Source organism: Macrobrachium rosenbergii, chromosome 56 (genome assembly GCF_040412425.1).
Source record: "Macrobrachium rosenbergii isolate ZJJX-2024 chromosome 56, ASM4041242v1, whole genome shotgun sequence".
NCBI classification, from domain to species: domain Eukaryota; kingdom Metazoa; phylum Arthropoda; class Malacostraca; order Decapoda; family Palaemonidae; genus Macrobrachium; species Macrobrachium rosenbergii.
The window spans coordinates 23,366,849-23,383,139 of record NC_089796.1 but is presented as its reverse complement, the minus strand read 5'-3'; the positions used below and the strand labels follow the sequence as shown (position 1 = coordinate 23,383,139).

Genomic DNA, 16,291 nt, shown 5'->3' with positions numbered 1-16,291 from the left:
GCTTTGGGAAAAAACGATGGTGTCCGGCTGTGTTTCCCTGTCCCAGCTGACTTGTTCAAAACCTTCAAGCATTTCTTCTTCAAAGAGAATCAAAGAAGTCAGTCATCCAGGAAAAACTGATGTTTATGGCCAGAAAATGAAGTCAAATGTAAGAGGAGTGAGGACTCGAGAGAAGACTTGTGCCGTAGAGAGTGAAGCCTAGATACCCGAACTGGAAGATCCTGTCTCCTAGGATGGACCTGAGATACTCTCAGGAGTCCGGATATGGACATGGAAGGAAGTATCCAGCATATCCAAGGTTTCCATCTAATCGCTCTGGAGAATGGATGACAGGACTGTCTGGTTCGTCTCCGTCTTGAACTTCATTCTCTATTCGAAGAGAAAAAAGGGAGCGGTGGGTCATGCAGGCTTGCTGACAACCCTGCGGACTAGAAAGCAACCAAGCAAACTTGCAGATCACCAAGCACACTCACAGACAACTGTACGGACTAGATGCCGACTCTGCTGACTCTTGACAGCTGTGCAGACACGTGGATATCTGTGCGGGCTTGACTTATCTGGATTTGATAATGCCTTGCGTGGACTCAACAACACCTCGTACAGACTGAAAACACATGCGGAACTGTGCGTGGCAGAAATTAATATCTGGCAAGCTTGTAAAAGCCTTGAAAAGTCCATAAGAGACACAAAAGCCTGGGCAATGGATAGCAGTAGCCTTGTCCAAAACCAGGAGTTACAAATTCTTCTGCAATCAAGACACTCCTTTAAGCAGAAAAAATAGTCTGTGAGGGGGCACTAGGTGTTCAGCGGCAGGAGCCTAGTGCTGTACTGGCTAGATAGTGCCATGCACTCTGGAACAGGCGTCAGGTATTGGGGAATCAGTGCCAGGAAGTTGGCACCAGGAGCTCAGAAGTTGATTCCAGGCATTAGGGAATAGACACTGCTAGGGAGCGCTGGTCCGAAAGGGTTCAAGGAGCTTTCTCCTCTAGCTTGGAGCCCAAGTAAGGTCTTCCAACAAAAGAAAGCTCAGGAGAGAAGATATCATCATTCCAAAGGAAGTCTGACTGAAGAAGAGACGATGGGAACCACAACGAACTGCAGGAAGGCTGTGAGATGAAGCTAGCCTCCTTCCTGCTTGAAAAGAAGAGGGGAATGGCAACCGTCAACTGCGTGTATCTTCAGCGGCTGTGGAGAACCATAAAATGTAATGGTGCTTTCTGGCTGTGCCGGAAACCTAGGAACTGGATGATGGAATTGCAAAACTCTCATATGAAGTCTGTCTAACTTGACTAATGTCTCCGTGGATGACAGAGTCCCCAGTAGACTCGTCTACTAATGTTCCAAATAAGAAGAAAACAGGGGCCGGAAATTAGTGGACCATCTGAAAGTAGCTGTGACTTTCTAGGTTGGCAGAAAGCCCGAAAATTCTGAGAGTTGAGATTGACATCCAAAAAGCTGACTCTTGCGATGGAGGCTGTGTTCTGAGGAAGAGGTGATGTAGGTCTGTAGGCAAAAATAACAGGGCTGGTTGCGAATGTGTGACTCTCACAGTAGTAAACGAGCACCAAAGTTCTCTCTTCTTGAGATTCCAAAGAAAAGAGTGGAAATCTCTAAAAACCATCTCAACTATCCTTGTCCGTACAGGACAGGACTAAGAGACAATCTGAAGCGATGTCTCTCAGTAAACACTTGGGATTCCTCTATCTTCTTAGCCTGTGCTCCTGCTGCCAGTCAAGAAAAAACCTTTTACTTCAAAAATCTTTACAAGATCTTCGACAAGGTCTAGTTCTGTTGAAGCACCAGAGGGAGGAAGGTCCAAAGACACTTGTCTTGCTCCCTTTTCAACAAAAGTCAAACGCTCAACTCCCTGAAAGACCTCTTGGAAGAAGAACAAAATGCCAAAGGTGGAGATTTCTTCAACAAGCTCATAAATTTAGGAAACAAAAGTCCCTGCAAAGGACAGGAATCCGAGATACTAATTGTCACTAAAAAGGGAGCTACATCGTCTCATTTTGAACTCTAGGCAAAGGTGGAACAGACAGATGAGAGCCAAAACGCTTGTGAGCGGTCTGTATGGCACTCAGAGGCGGGAGCCTGATACTGAAGAGTTGGGGACTGGCACCGGCCACTTGAAAGCCGGAGCCAGGCTTTCAATCGGAGACTGGCACTCAAGAAATAACAACAGTGTTCTTGGCAAAAATGGGCACTGAGTACTAAAGAGGAACTGGCACCAGACACTAGATGGCTGGTGCAGGTACTAAAGAGAGTGCCAAGCACGGGGAACTGGTGTTGGGCATTCGGGAATATGTGCCGAGAGTACAGGAACTGGCGCCAGGCACAAGTAGGATGGCACCAGGTGCTCAAGAAGACGTCAATTTGACAAGAGATGACAACACTACACATCTATCAAGACACCTTTCCAGTGGCTATCTAACACTACATATCCATCATGATGCCTTTCCAGTGGCTGTCTGCTGATACCTGGGAATGTACTACAGGTCCGACTGAGGGGGCAACTACCCGTGGGGAAACCCCACCGACCTCCCTTGGACTTCCAGTATGCCTCCTAGGTTTAGGGGAGTCTGACAGGGACCTTCATCTAGGAGAGTCAGCAGGACGAGCAACCACCTCCTCCACTACATATCCATCAAGACACCTTTTCAATGGCTGTCAGTTGATACCTGGGAATGAGCAACAGGTTCAACAGAGGGGGCAACTACCCCAGGGACTTCCCACCAGCCACCATTGGGTTTTCAGTGTGACTCCTCCCAGGTTTAGGGGAGTACGACAGTGACTTAGGTCTAGGAGAACCAGTGGGCCGGATAATCACCTCCTCCACTGCACAACACTCACTTTGCAGTGGGCCGGATAATCACCTCCTCCACTGCACAACACTCACTTTACAAGATTAATTTTCTGTTAACCCAAACACAAGACTGACGAAGGTATGGGAAGGAAGCTAGGGAACCAGGTGCGGAAGCATGTGGATAAACACATAGAGCTAATAGAAGGAGAGAAAAAGGGTATGAAGCTTTGTACATGCCTGGCTGTCTGCTACAGTTGCTGCCTGTGGACGCACTTGAGTGTTCAGGCGCTTATGGGCGCCTTGGCTGCACAGAGCACAAGTTGGCGCCACATGGTAGGAGCCACCCATAGGTGCTTAGGCACTTTTGGGCGCCTTTGGCTACTCAGAGCACGAGCTGGCACCAATGGGCGCCATCTAGCACTCGCAGCATGAGCTGATGTCAGACTGAAGTGGGTGTCAGGCTGAAGTGGGCACCAGTGGGTGCTTCTGGGTACTGGAAGTGTGGAACGTTCACAATCTACGCATCAACCCAGATACGTGTCATCCTTGCACAGGAGACATGAAAAGCTTCTCAGAAAACGATCCAACTTATTAATGTACTGCAAAGCAAGTACAGGCAGTCCTCGGTTATCGGCGGGGGTTCCGTTCTGCGGGGGTGTGATGATAACCAAAAATCGCCACTAACCGAAAATCGGCAACTTCTGGCACTTTTCTGGCGATTTTCGGCTTATCGGTGCTGAAAAGTGCCAATTTTCGGTTATCGGCGCCTCTGTTAGGTATGTATTGATGCCAATACCCAATTATCAGCACCCATAATCGGAAATCGGCGATTTTCGGCGGTGAAGATTGGCGATTTTCGTTGCTAGACAAGCACCATAAAACCGGATCGTCATTAACCAAGCCTGCCGGTAACCGGGGACTGCCTGTACTCTACACAATACAGTATACTGATGAAGCAAATACTGGGACTAATTCTCAGCCAACGATAAAGTATCTAGGTCCCGCACCACTTCCAAAGTGCTCGCAAGGACTCCATTACCAAATTAAAAGTTCAATCATCAGATGTATTGCCCTGAGCATGCATCATCACACTGCATGTTCCACATTCACTGTTTGATATTCCATATCACAGCACTGTTAAATCAAAAAGATGATATTTTTATGATAAAATAAAGTTTGTTCATACTTACCTGGCAGATATATATATGGCTGTATTCTCCGAGGATTCGACAGAAATTCAAAAACTTACGGCACCCTTGGTTGGGCGGAGTGGTTGAAGTACCCATTCCGCGCTGGGAGGCGGGGTGTCAGAACCATTCCCATTTCTATTCAGATTTTCTAGAAACTAGAACTACTGTCTCCTGAGGGGAGGAGGGTGGGTACTATGATTAGTATATCTGCCCAGTAAGTATGAACAAACTTTATTTTATCATAAAAAATATCATTTTGTTCATGACACTTACCTGACAGATATATATATAGCTGAATCCCACCATTGGAGGGTGGGAAGAGACAATAGGATTTAGGAAACAAACATATGTAGGCAATTGCGCCTTGGTTCCTTACCTGTTAGCATTGCTGACTTGTGATTACTGTCACCCAAGTCTGCTTCTGTTTTACTAGAGAACTCCAGCGAGGTAGAGACCTATAAAGCTGGTGAAATCTGATGATCTGTCAACGGGGGCGAGACCACATGTGTGACTAGACCATATGACTTACTGTGAGGGGCAAGCGACAAACTAAACAACCACCTGACCAAGCCTAGTTACGTCAAGAATAATTAACATAAACTAAGGACTGGGTGACCACCACTGGTGGAGACCCAACAACCATAAAAACAACATATCAAAATATTTAAAAACACACAAAACAAAACTAAAGGAGAGGATGAGAGTCTTTCTGCCCCAAGATCAGATTAGGAAACGTAAGGCCCCAGCGCACAGCAATTCTCATGGGGCGTCTTTACTTCTGTGAGATAATGAGAAGCAAAGACAGAATTTGCTTTCTCCAAAAGTGGCACCCAGAATGTCCTGAGAGACTGGTTTTTCTGGAAGGCCACTGAGGTAGCAATGTATTCTCACTTCTCGCGAGCCTTAACCTTCAAAGTTCTCAAATCTTCGTTTCAGAACACTGGAATGGGCTATGATGGTGCTTTCAGAAAAAGAACTGTGGGCTACTCTTCGAGAGAGGTATATCAGTTCTGAACCGAGCACCAAAGATTGCCAGAAGGACCTCTACAATTGGGTCCTCTGTAAATAAAATTTCTGAGCCCTGACAGGGACACAGGGTCTCTCAGGTTCTTGTCCAGTGATGTTCACAAGCCCCTAACTTACCGACCCGGGCCAAGGGGAAGATTGTTCTCATTCTTGGCAAGAAAAATAGGGCTCAGAGAAATGACAGATCAGGGCCTTCTGAACCTATAATCTTGCTTGATCGCTTAGTTCACTAACTCTCTTCCGCCAAGCTACAGAGCAGTTAGGAAAATAGCTTCTTTGTTACATCTTTTGAAGGAAGCAGAATGCAAAGGTTCAAATCCTTTGACATCAGAATTTAGAACTATATCTAAATTCCATGAATGGTAACTTAGGAGTACTACCAGATCGCCCAAAAGACCTCCAGAAGATCATGAAGGTCTTTATTATCCGATAAGTCAAGGCCCTATGCCTAAAGACCGTTGACAGCATACCCTATAGCCTTTGATGGTAGGGACTGTTTAGCGTTCAAATCCTTTTCTCTTCAAATAAAAAGGAAGTCCGCTATCTGGGAAAGAGAGGTTGTGTAGAGGAAATTCTTAAGTTTGCACCACTCCTGAAAATGATCCACTTGGACTGGCACACTGCACTGGATGAGGCCTCTCTGGTTAGCGACGCCTAGCCACTGGTTTAGAAAACTCCCTTTCTGAGCAACTGATAGTCTGTATGCACTCAGACTCAGAGCGGGAAGGTTTTTGTAGGTACCTTCTATGGGGTTGTTGAGAAGATCTGTTCTCTAAAGGTTGCTCTCTGAAAATCCACCAAGAGAGACATGACCTCTGGGAACCACTGAAGGCCAAAAGGGGGGGCGACAGTCATTCTCGCCCCTTCTGAAGCTACAAACTTCTGACGACTTCCCAGAATCTTGGAATGGGGAAAGGATGCACAGATCTAGACCCTTCCAGTCCCAGAGAAAGCACATCTCATTGGCAAGGGCTCCCGGTCGAGAACAGGGGAGCAGTAAAGAGGCAGCCTTGTGGTCCTCAGAAGGCAAAATGTCCAACCAGGGGACGCCCCAAAGCTTCCAAAGCTCCTGACACACTTCCGCTCAGAGTCCATTCTGTTGGCAGAAGCTGATGCTGTCGACTGAGGTCCAATGTACATTCTCAACCCCTGCAAACAAACGAGTGAGAATTGTCACCCGACGAGAATGCGCCCACAGCAGCAGGATCTCTTGGCAATCAAGAATAGGGACTGAGAATGAGTATTTCCCTGTTTCTGAGGCACGCCAGGCCGTGGGTGTTGTCTGGAGTTGACTTGAATTACCCGGCTCAAATCTCTGATCTTAAAGAAACTGGGAAGAGCCAAGAAAAATCGCTTAGTTCTTTTAGATTGATGTGCCAGACACCTGTTCCCCTTCCCAGGTGCCTGACACTTCTCCCCTAGTGTTGCTCCCTTATCCCGACATGGACGCTGGCTTGAAAACAACACTAGGTCGGGTCAAGAGAGAGAGACCCCTGCCAACTTTAAGGGACCACTAACACCACCAAGATGGTCCTGACAGAGAGAGAGATCCTGAGAGACTTCTCCAGATCCTCCTTGTTCTTCCAGTTGTCTGCAAGAAAGAAACTGTAGGGTCTGAGATGCAAATCAGGGAAATAAAATTTCTCCAGTGATGAAATGGTCCCCAGCAGACTCATCCATTCCTCACCGAGCATGTTTCTTTCCAGGAAGGCCGAAACTTTTTTACGAAGCAGTGCTGCTGACGTTCCTGGGATGGAAAGGTTCTGGAAAACCACTGAATCCATCTGAATCCCCAGATAAAGAATGGACTGAGAGGACTGGGATGAGACTCTTCTAAATCACAAGAAGTCCCAGGACTTTGCCAGCTCCAAAGTTGAAAATGTAAGTCCTCCAGACACTTTCTTCCGATGGGCCTGAATGAGCCAGTCGTCCAGAGATAGAGCGAGATCCTTATGCCCGCAAGATGAAGCCACCGGCAACGTTCCTCATCAGGACTGTGAATACCATAGAGCTGTACTCAGTCCCAAACAGAGAGCTCTGAACTGGTACACTTTTCCCAGGACAAACCTCAAAACTTTTCGCACTGGAGGATGAATGGGGAACATGAAAATAAGCGTCCTGAGGTCCAGAGACCATCCAACGCTTGGTCGCAGCGCATTGATAACAGACTGGGGCGTTCCATTTTGAACTTTTCTTCGACGACAAAATTGTTCAGTCTGCTGACGCCCAGGACTGGTCTCCACTTGACTGTTTTGGAACCAGGAAGAGACGACAAAAACCTGGAGACTCCAGATCCAGGACTCGCTCTATGGCCTCTTCTCGATCATTTCTTCCAGCAGATCTAAAAGGATCTGGCTTTTCCCGTCGTAAGAAGGCGACAGATCTCTGGGAGCAGAGGACAGGGGGTTTGAGGAACGTGGATCCTGTAACTTTTCTTGATTACATTGAGGGACCAGGAATCAGCCCTTCTTTACTTTCCAGGCTTCCAAACAGGAGAGAAGCCTGGCTTACTGGGTCTGGAGGGAGAAAGTCACTCTTTGCCCCTTTGGGAAGAAGGGCCCGCCTCTGAGAGGCCTCTTCCTCGAAAGGGTCTAGAGGAGGAAGATTCCCTAAAAAGGGCTTCTGTCTCTCAAGGGTAGTCCCTGCATGACGGAAGGACACTAGGACGCCTGGGAAGACTGTGCAAGGAGATCCTGAGTAGCCTTCTCCCCAAGGCTGAGGCGAGATCCTGACAAGTGGCTGGGGGAAGAGATGGCTAGACAGAGGGGCAAAGTGCAACTCAGCCTCTGAACAGGAGAAACTGACTTGGCAGCAAAATTGCAGTATAAAGCCTCTTCTTCAGGAGGGTTGTACCAAAATGCGGAAGCCAGTTCATCAGCACTATCCCTGGACGGCCTTGTCCATGCAAGACAGAACACTGGACAGCCCCAGAGAAATAGAATCTGACCACGGAGTCCTCAAGTCCAAGGCCCTCAAGCACCAATCCAGAAACAAAGACCTCCATAGACTTGGAAAAGGCCTTCAGATGGTGGTCGAGTCTCAGAAAGCAGTCCAGGACACTTTCGCTGAAGAAAGGAGAGACTCCTTGAAGCATCCACAGGTGACTGCAAAGTCGCCTTGAGAGGAAGAAGGAACCTGAGCCACTTCTCTCCCATCTCATACCACATTCCAGCTTTCCCATTACTCTAGGACGGGGTAGAGCACAAGATTTTCCTTGAGACTTCCTATCTTCCATCCAAGAGTTGACTCTGGAGAGCTTTCCCTAGTAGCAAGAGAAGTCTTCATTTTGCAGGAAGTCGGGCGATTTCCACCTTCGAAGAAGCCAACTGCTAAAAAGGGGAAAAGAGGGAGCAGAAGGCTGAAATTTATCTGAAAGTTCCACATACTAGCCAAAACCCGGTAGTCGGAGAAAGACGACAGAGGGGGCTGCCTGCTCTGCAGAGTCCGACTTGAGACAAACCCCTCTTCACAGGACAGGACAGGAGAGTCTTCCGGGGCTTGAGGAAGACTCAAGACCTTTGGGCCCACCTGGCCAAGACCTTCTCGTGGGAAGAAGCAGCAGAAAAGCCCGGAGTAACTTCCGTGACAGAAGCGCCCTGCTGAGCGTCCTGCTTCGCCCTGGCCCCACGAAAGCCTCGCCCTGGAAGCCGAGCCGCCCTGCCTCAGAAACCTGCCGAGGCCCTGGCGAGCTTGACGAGAGTCCTGACGGCATCCGGCAGAGAATCAGACGGAAGGAAGAGAAGCATCCTGGGGAGCGCCCTACCAACGCCAAAACAAGATGAGAAGCGTGAGAGGAGTGTCAAGAAGAGCGCCTTGGCGGAACTTTTACCAGGCCAAGCCGAGTTGGTAAGAGGGGCGTCCTGATCAGCCAGCGCCATCACGACGAGGCGAGAGTTTCGATGATCCGTACTCTAACGATGAGGACGACCACGCAGAAACCGCAGGAGAGAGAGACGAACGAAGAGCAGGAGAGGGAGACTCTAGATCTCTAACGGCAGCTGCCAAATCTCACGGCGCCACACGCAGGCCCCGCCTCCTCAGCAGCGAAGGGAAGCTTAACTGTCTGCATATCCTGGAAGACGCTTGAAGGAGAGAAACCTCTGAGGAGAAGGAAGGTTTCTTATGGAGAAGAAGAGGAAGGACGCCTCAGCTCTTCTTCTTGGGCGACAAGGCTCTCTTGGACATTCAGCAACGCCCTCCTCAGAAGAAGTCCTGGTCCTCTTCTGGGCGCGCAAGTCGGTGCGAACCAGTCGGGAGAAGACTCCAAGGCACGAAAGAGGAGAAGAAGCGTCCTCCTTCAACGAAGCTCCTCTTGAACGGACAAGAGTCCAACCGAGAACGCGACTTCACGTGGAGAGGCGCTCGGAGGATCTAGAAACAGTCCTGATCCCGCACGCCAGCACCCATCCTTGGCAGCCTGGGAGACGCCAACAAGGCCCGCCGGCGGGACGCCAGATCGGGGGGGGTCCCTGTAACCTCTTTGCGCTTTCACACGCTCCATTCCAAGTCCTGGGAGTTCGGCAGAGTCCAGACCCAGAGGCATTATAGGGTCGATCTGACGCCCTCCACAACACTGGGGGGATTACTACACTTCACTGCATTTTCGATCGCCAACACCTTAGACTCCAAGGTACTTCATCGGAGCTCAAAATCTGCAAGGGCATTACCTTCCCAGACGCAATCACAGGGTTCGAAGGTGACTCTACAGGGAAAGGAGAAGCATTAGTAGGATTAACAGGAGATAAATTAATACCCTGACTCCCACCAACTGACACACTCCTGGAGGAAGACTTACACGGTCACGTCTAATTTGCAGAACGAAGAATCAGTAAGCCTTCCAATCAGAATCAGGCAACGTATTCACACCTTTGCAGCGATCATCCAACATACAGACATGCCCCTACATCTCATGCATACTGTGTGAGGGTTCACCAAGCTGGTAGCCCCACCTTACACTCCTTCACAACACACACCTGAAACTAGCAGAACTAGAACCAGACATCTTGTCAAGAAAAGCCAAACCAAAATCAAATCAGTCCAAAGAAGCTATGCTCATCCACAAATCCAAAGTCAAAAACCAAAAGACAATCAGAATACCAGTGAAAAGTTTCCGAAATCCAACCATGAGGTATTGACAACAGGTGCTATGTCAATTTCGGCGACAGAGAAAACTGAATAGAAAATGGAATGAGCCCCGACGCCGCCTCCCAGCGGGTGGGAATGGGCATTTAACCACCTGCGCCCAACTGGGCAGCCGTAGTTTTTAACTTCTGTCGTGGTCCTTTCGGAGAATACAGCTATATATATATATCAGGTGTCAGGTAAGTGTCAAAAGGCTTCAAACAAACAGCTCAAGAGGAATTTTAATTATAAAATGTCATTCTTTTATAAGCTAATTTTGGAGGTTGGCAAGTATTTGAAACATTGAGGGTTAAGATAATATTATTTACCGATGGCTAGGTACAGTATACTAGGTCTGGTAAACAAAACATAAAATGCAAATTCCTTGGCCTAAAGGCATGACAAAAGGTATGACTGAATTACTTTACTCAGGAAGCAGGTTATAAATGATCAATGATTTGTCTGTGAACAGTCTACAATTCTAAACTCCACTGATGGAAAATTGACTTTCCAATGGCGTGTATGCAAGAATTATTCAGGGCAAAACTACAAATTGCTCGGGCGATAGCAAAACAAGTTTTGCCTGGATTAGCCTAACAGAATGACAAAATATCCACTATCAAGTCAATTATATCACGCTACATTTCTATGCCCAGAAAACACCATTCAAAAATATTTTATAATAAAAATATTTTATTAAATAAATTACATAGACAAAAGTTAATCATTACTGCATATAAACAAATTCAAGGGTAGCGCTACTTTTTGTTTTGAAGGCGAGTGACCTACACACTTCTGAAGAGAGGAACCAGCTTAGCAAACGAGCTGGAGTGTTTATGCCATCATCCATGGAGGGGGAGTGGAGGGCTCCTGATCTGTAAATACTTGTAAGTACAGCATATATAAAACAAGCATTAAAAATTTGAACTTTAGCAAGCTAATTACATAGTTTTTACTTAACAACATTATAGAGTGAGGAATGGTACAAATGGCAATACTGTACATTTGAAATTAGTAATGTAAAGAAATTGAATATTGCTTTTTGGCTGCAGTGTAAAATTTTGCTGAACCTCATTACCTGTTGACAGAGCTGCAAATGAACACAAAGCTCTTTTTAAACGATAGCAATATAGATATGCCAGAGTCATTTCCAGAAGTCCTGAAAAAGGAGTGTCCAAGAATACAAAGAATAATCAGTTTGCCTTGCCCCTGGGCAATCCAGAAATACAACCAGAGAGTAACAAAACAAAACACAATCACCTATAGCCAAACATTACAGCATACCCATTACCCAACCATTGTGGATAAAAACTGGTGAGCTATCCAAATAGTCAAGAAACACTAAGGTTATAGGAGAATTACCAATCAAGGTGAAAAATGGAAGGAAAAGAAAGCAACCTGAATCCAGCAACGGAAATAGGCCTTACAAGGTACTGAATTTTCATAGTTAATGTGGAATAATGAGGCTGATGGTGTCAAAACGTTGTTTGAATGATGAGATGGGTTTATGCCTAAAAGAAAAAAAACAAGCCCTTAAATTCCATTCGCTATGATGTTCACTGAGACAAACACCTTTATGTAAGAGAGAGCGAAATGAAGAATTAAATCCTTGCAAAACGCCACAAATTTTTCAAAGAAAGATAGGGATCCTAAAAGCACAAAGGTCAGCTTTTAAAAAGGAGATCTTAACCATCCAGTAATGAATCTTAATGCCCTTACAGGGCAGAGGTTCTTTTCTACTTCTAGACCTAAGATATCAAACAAACAATGAGAGCAAGAAAGGGCTGGTATAGGACTATTCATTAAAAATCCTATCAGAGAAGTAATTGCATTAGAGAAGAAACACAACCTGGATCCAGTGACTCGTGAATTAGAAACTTCTGGGATCAGACTAATGCTACTAGGAAGCACAGTTTTCCTAGTAAGGTCCCCTTAAGGAGAGAGAGACTCAGATTTAACATGGCTGCAAAGTCACTAGCACTAATCCTAAATGCCAGGTTACTCAATCTATTTGCTGGTCGTAAAACCATTTCTGATGTATCAAAAAACCTTATGGAGGAGAGAATGAAACAACAAAATCATAAAAACAGAGCTCAACAGGCTTTGTATCCCCTGAATGGTTGAGATGAGAGGTTCCTGGTAGACTCCAAATATAGAAGGATCACCACTTTACAATGGGATGGAGATCTAGATGTTGTAATCCTGCACCAGTCACTGAAAAACTGAGCGCTTACTTGAAACTTTGTCCTGAAATGTACATGACACTGATAACAGCATCCGCAACTGCATTCAAAAATCCTTCCAGACTCCAATCTGAAGACAGTCTGAAAGGTCAGAGCTGAGATCTTGCCTTTGAAAGAACCTTCTAAAATGTGCCTGTGGTGGCGACAACAGGGGTTTTGAGAATTGACAAGAGAATGTCTACTAGAAGTCTAACAAATGCTGATGAACCATTCTTTCATGCACAAGCAATGGGGGTAACGCCATCTTTAGGTTCCGAAGTCTGAAATTTGTTTAACACTTTCAGGCATCCTGAGAAAGGTGTAAAGATGTCTAATCAAGACATCAGTGAGAGCTTGTGGATCTGGTCTAACTTGGGGGAGACCATTATTTTTGGTGTTGCTAAACCAGAATCGGTCTTCCCAACATCACCATAAATAAACAGAGGTTCAGAGTTTCCACTCGTGGGATGAAGATAAATGAGATCAAAATATCTGGGATAAAACTTTGCAACAGGATCCCTGATGAATCTGGTAGGATCTAATCGATTCTGGTCTGCCCAAATGAGAAGGGGTTTCTGTTGCTTGGCAAAGGGAGACAAAGAATGAGTTATTTGTTTTCCTATATAAGATAGAGTGGTGAATATATGTCCGAATGATGAAACTGTCTTCCTCGACACTGATGAAACACTTGTAATCCCCAGTGAAAAAGTTGCCAATACTTCACATTATGCATTTCTGTTTGAGCTTGAAAGATGAAACTTTGTTCAACACCATGGAGGGTTTCCAACCTATCTGAAAGCAGGTTGGAATAAACAATAACGGGTTCAGAGGGAGAAGTGACTTACACTAGAGTTTACTGTATTGGATAACCAGGCCAGATTTATCCAGGATTTCTTCATATTGAAAATGAAAGAATCCGGAGTCCTTCTTCCTGTTCCAAATGACATTTCAGGAATAAATAGTTTTATAGTGAAGCCTCTCTAGAGTCCAAAACTGTCCATGGACAGAGTCCCTAACAGGCTCATCCAACTTAAACAAAGAAGGAATTTTGAAATTCTGAAGTAGGAGTTTTTCCTTTATAGGGAAAACCAAAAATCACCACTTTCCCCAAATATAAGAGGAGACCATCCCCAAATGATCTCCTGAGAAGGAGTCATGATTTTTTTAAATTCAACAAGAGGCCCAAATCCTGGGGAGAAGAAGGGAGTCTTGAAGGTCCTCCGCTATTTTTCCTTCAACTGAGAGCATTTGGCAAGTCAAGATAAAAAAATGTTGACTATCAGATATAACCAAATTGCCATTGGGGCAAGAACACGAGTGAATACCTGTGGGCTGACAACAAACCGGAAGCAAAGGCTCTGACTATAAATTTTCGCTCCACAAACCTTAAAAAATTAGAATCCCAAGAAATAAAAATGGATTGGGACATGGAAGTATTAGTTAAATGTTCTTGCTGGATCATCCAATACCCAATGAATGGATGCAAGGACTGACTGGACGCTCATCTTGAATTTGGTTGGCTCATCTACAAGTTCAGACAGTGACATCCAGAACGTGCCTCCAGCCCCCCTAATGCTTTGGGACTACATAACAGTGGGGATTGTGGTGAACCCCAGAGATGAGGTGTCCTGGACTAGTTCATACAAAGTTTATGAGGAGAGCTGTCACTTCTGGGAGAGTGCACCAGAAAACTTCTCAGAGAATAAAATACAGGTCACAATAAACAGGCTTGTTGCCAAACGTTTTACAGAAACCATTACGAAATCCTTCTTTTAAACTTGGAGCAATCCAAATACTCTGCACCTCTTGTTTCCAACGCCTCAGAACTCGATGCCACAAATCCCACAGGTGTGCGTAGGAAGGATGAGATCTCCACTCCTGTGGGTGGTTTGTACAGGACTTCTTACCAGCAACTGAAAAAGACCCGAGGTCTGGGAAGCTATTTGACTGCCTTTCAATGTCAGCACAAATACTGTCCTAGGGGAAACCCAGAGACTTCCTAGGCCGCCTATTGACAGAATGTTGAGATTTGTATGAAGATCAGTCGCAATCTGTAGCACAGTCATTTGGAGGGAAAAGAGCTTGTCCAGAGGCGAAAGAGTGCAGACTTCTGGCGCGAAATTTTGACTGGGTGTATGAACACCAAAGCTTCGTCTTTGAGGAGTGCCCATTGCAAAAGGAACTTAACCTAAAAGAGCGCCAACAGGTTTTTTCGAGGCAAGAGATGACCTCAAAAATCCAGAGAGGCCCCTCAACAGGAGGGACTTTTTCCACTTTAACGAGCTTACTACTGCCAGTCGCAGGTGGTCACTCCAATACCTGAACAAATGCTTGATCAGATGGTCCAACTTAAGAATGAACAAGTTTGGCTGCATTGAATGCCAACCACCTGGAGTGAGTCAACTAAACTGGGAGAGGTCTCCTGGCAGGCAGGCACTCCCATGGAAGGAGCCTCCGTCGATACAAAGATGGTATCTTCTGTGACAGCCTAAATGGAGGGCAAGAAAAGGAGGCTCTTCCCCGCTCTCTTGCTTCAACGGGAGAGCCTTCCTAGCTGAAGAGGACAGTACCATTTTAGTAGTTTTGAAGAAGGCATCAGTTATCCATAATGTAAGTCAAAGCCGGAGATGCCAGAGCTGCAGGAGAGAAGTTATCAGGAAAAGTCACCAGCAGAAAATTGGGTAAAGAGACATACGCCGATGGAGGGGAAACAAGGTCCGCTTTTCTCTCTTCCTCTGAAGAAATTGGCAACAGATACGCAATGGGCTGGGGGACCGATGGGGCTTTCTGAATTAACCCCAGGATATTGTCCAATTTGCGCTGGATCGACTGAACAGAAGGATCCAAAGCAGAAGGCGCAACTGTCGTTGCCAGAGCAGGTAGAACCAAATAAGACATAGGCTCTGCCGAAGAAACAGACGAAATCGGGCGCTTGGAAGCGGTACTAACCTTGGGTGCCAAAAAAGTGTCTTGCTGCAAGAGGGGAACGGCGCCAATGGGCGCTCGGATGCCAATGGGCGCTCGGATGCCAATGGGCACTCGGATGCCAATGGGCACTCGGGACCCGACAAGTGCTCAGGAGTTGATGGATGATCGGGAGCCAAAGAGCGCTCAGCAAAGAGGCGCTCAGGATATGATGGACACACAACAGATGAACTGGAGAAGGAAGATCTGGCGCCACTGGGCACTTCGGCGCCACAGATGACTACCTCCACCAATGAAGATTCAGGAACAGCAGATTGTACAGGCACTACAAGCACAGGAGTTGGGCGCATGGGTGCTGGAGAGAGTTCCGACATCAAAACCTGTCTCGGCAAGTCCTCCGAAGCAAAAGATGCACGCTTAGAAGACGACGACTTCTCGATGCCAAAGAGCGCTTCCAAGAAGTAGAGTGCTTAGAAGGCAGAACTTGTCCTATTAATGCTGACTGATCCTCGGAGAAACGTTCCGGACTGTCCCAGAAGCTACAGGAAGGAAGACGTTCTGGAGAAGCCTCTTTAGCCTTCTTAATCGGAACAGCAGAAGGTTGAGAAGCGGCCGAGGCGCATCTTTTCAGAGGACGAGATTCGCCTAGCCATTGGCGCCTAGGACTGGAGCACTGCTGAAAATACTAGAGGACAGACGATCCAATTCCATACAGACACCTTTCCAGCAGCGCCCTATTGTAACCTGGGAATCAGCAACAGCTACAACTAAGGGGGACTGCCTGTGGGCAGACCCCACTGAACTTCCCTTTTGAAGCGTAGTTTGGCTCCTCCCAGGTTTAGGGGAGTTTGCCAGGACCTTGGCCTAAGAAAATCGGCGGGACATACAGCCACCTCCTCCACTAACACTTCACTATCACCATTCACATTCACTTTGTCCATTAAGACTTTAACAGAAGAACCAATTTTTTCCATCGTGTTGAAGAGTAATCCAAACTTAAG

The 16,291-nt window shown here is 46.4% G+C and overlaps 2 protein-coding genes across 3 annotated transcripts in view; one reads left to right on the top strand and one right to left on the bottom strand.

The window, feature by feature from the left end:
- Prp5 (pre-mRNA processing factor 5) overlaps nt 1-16,291 on the bottom strand; it is a 28,081-nt gene that overhangs the window by 8,474 nt on the left and 3,316 nt on the right. The window lies entirely within an intron of this gene.
- LOC136836124 (uncharacterized) overlaps nt 7,880-16,291 on the top strand; it is a 61,294-nt gene continuing 52,882 nt past the window's right edge. Inside the window, exon 1 of the mRNA XM_067100115.1 lies at nt 7,880-8,122. Coding sequence (XP_066956216.1) covers nt 7,880-8,122 — 243 coding nt within the window. The remainder of the gene's footprint in view (nt 8,123-16,291) is intronic.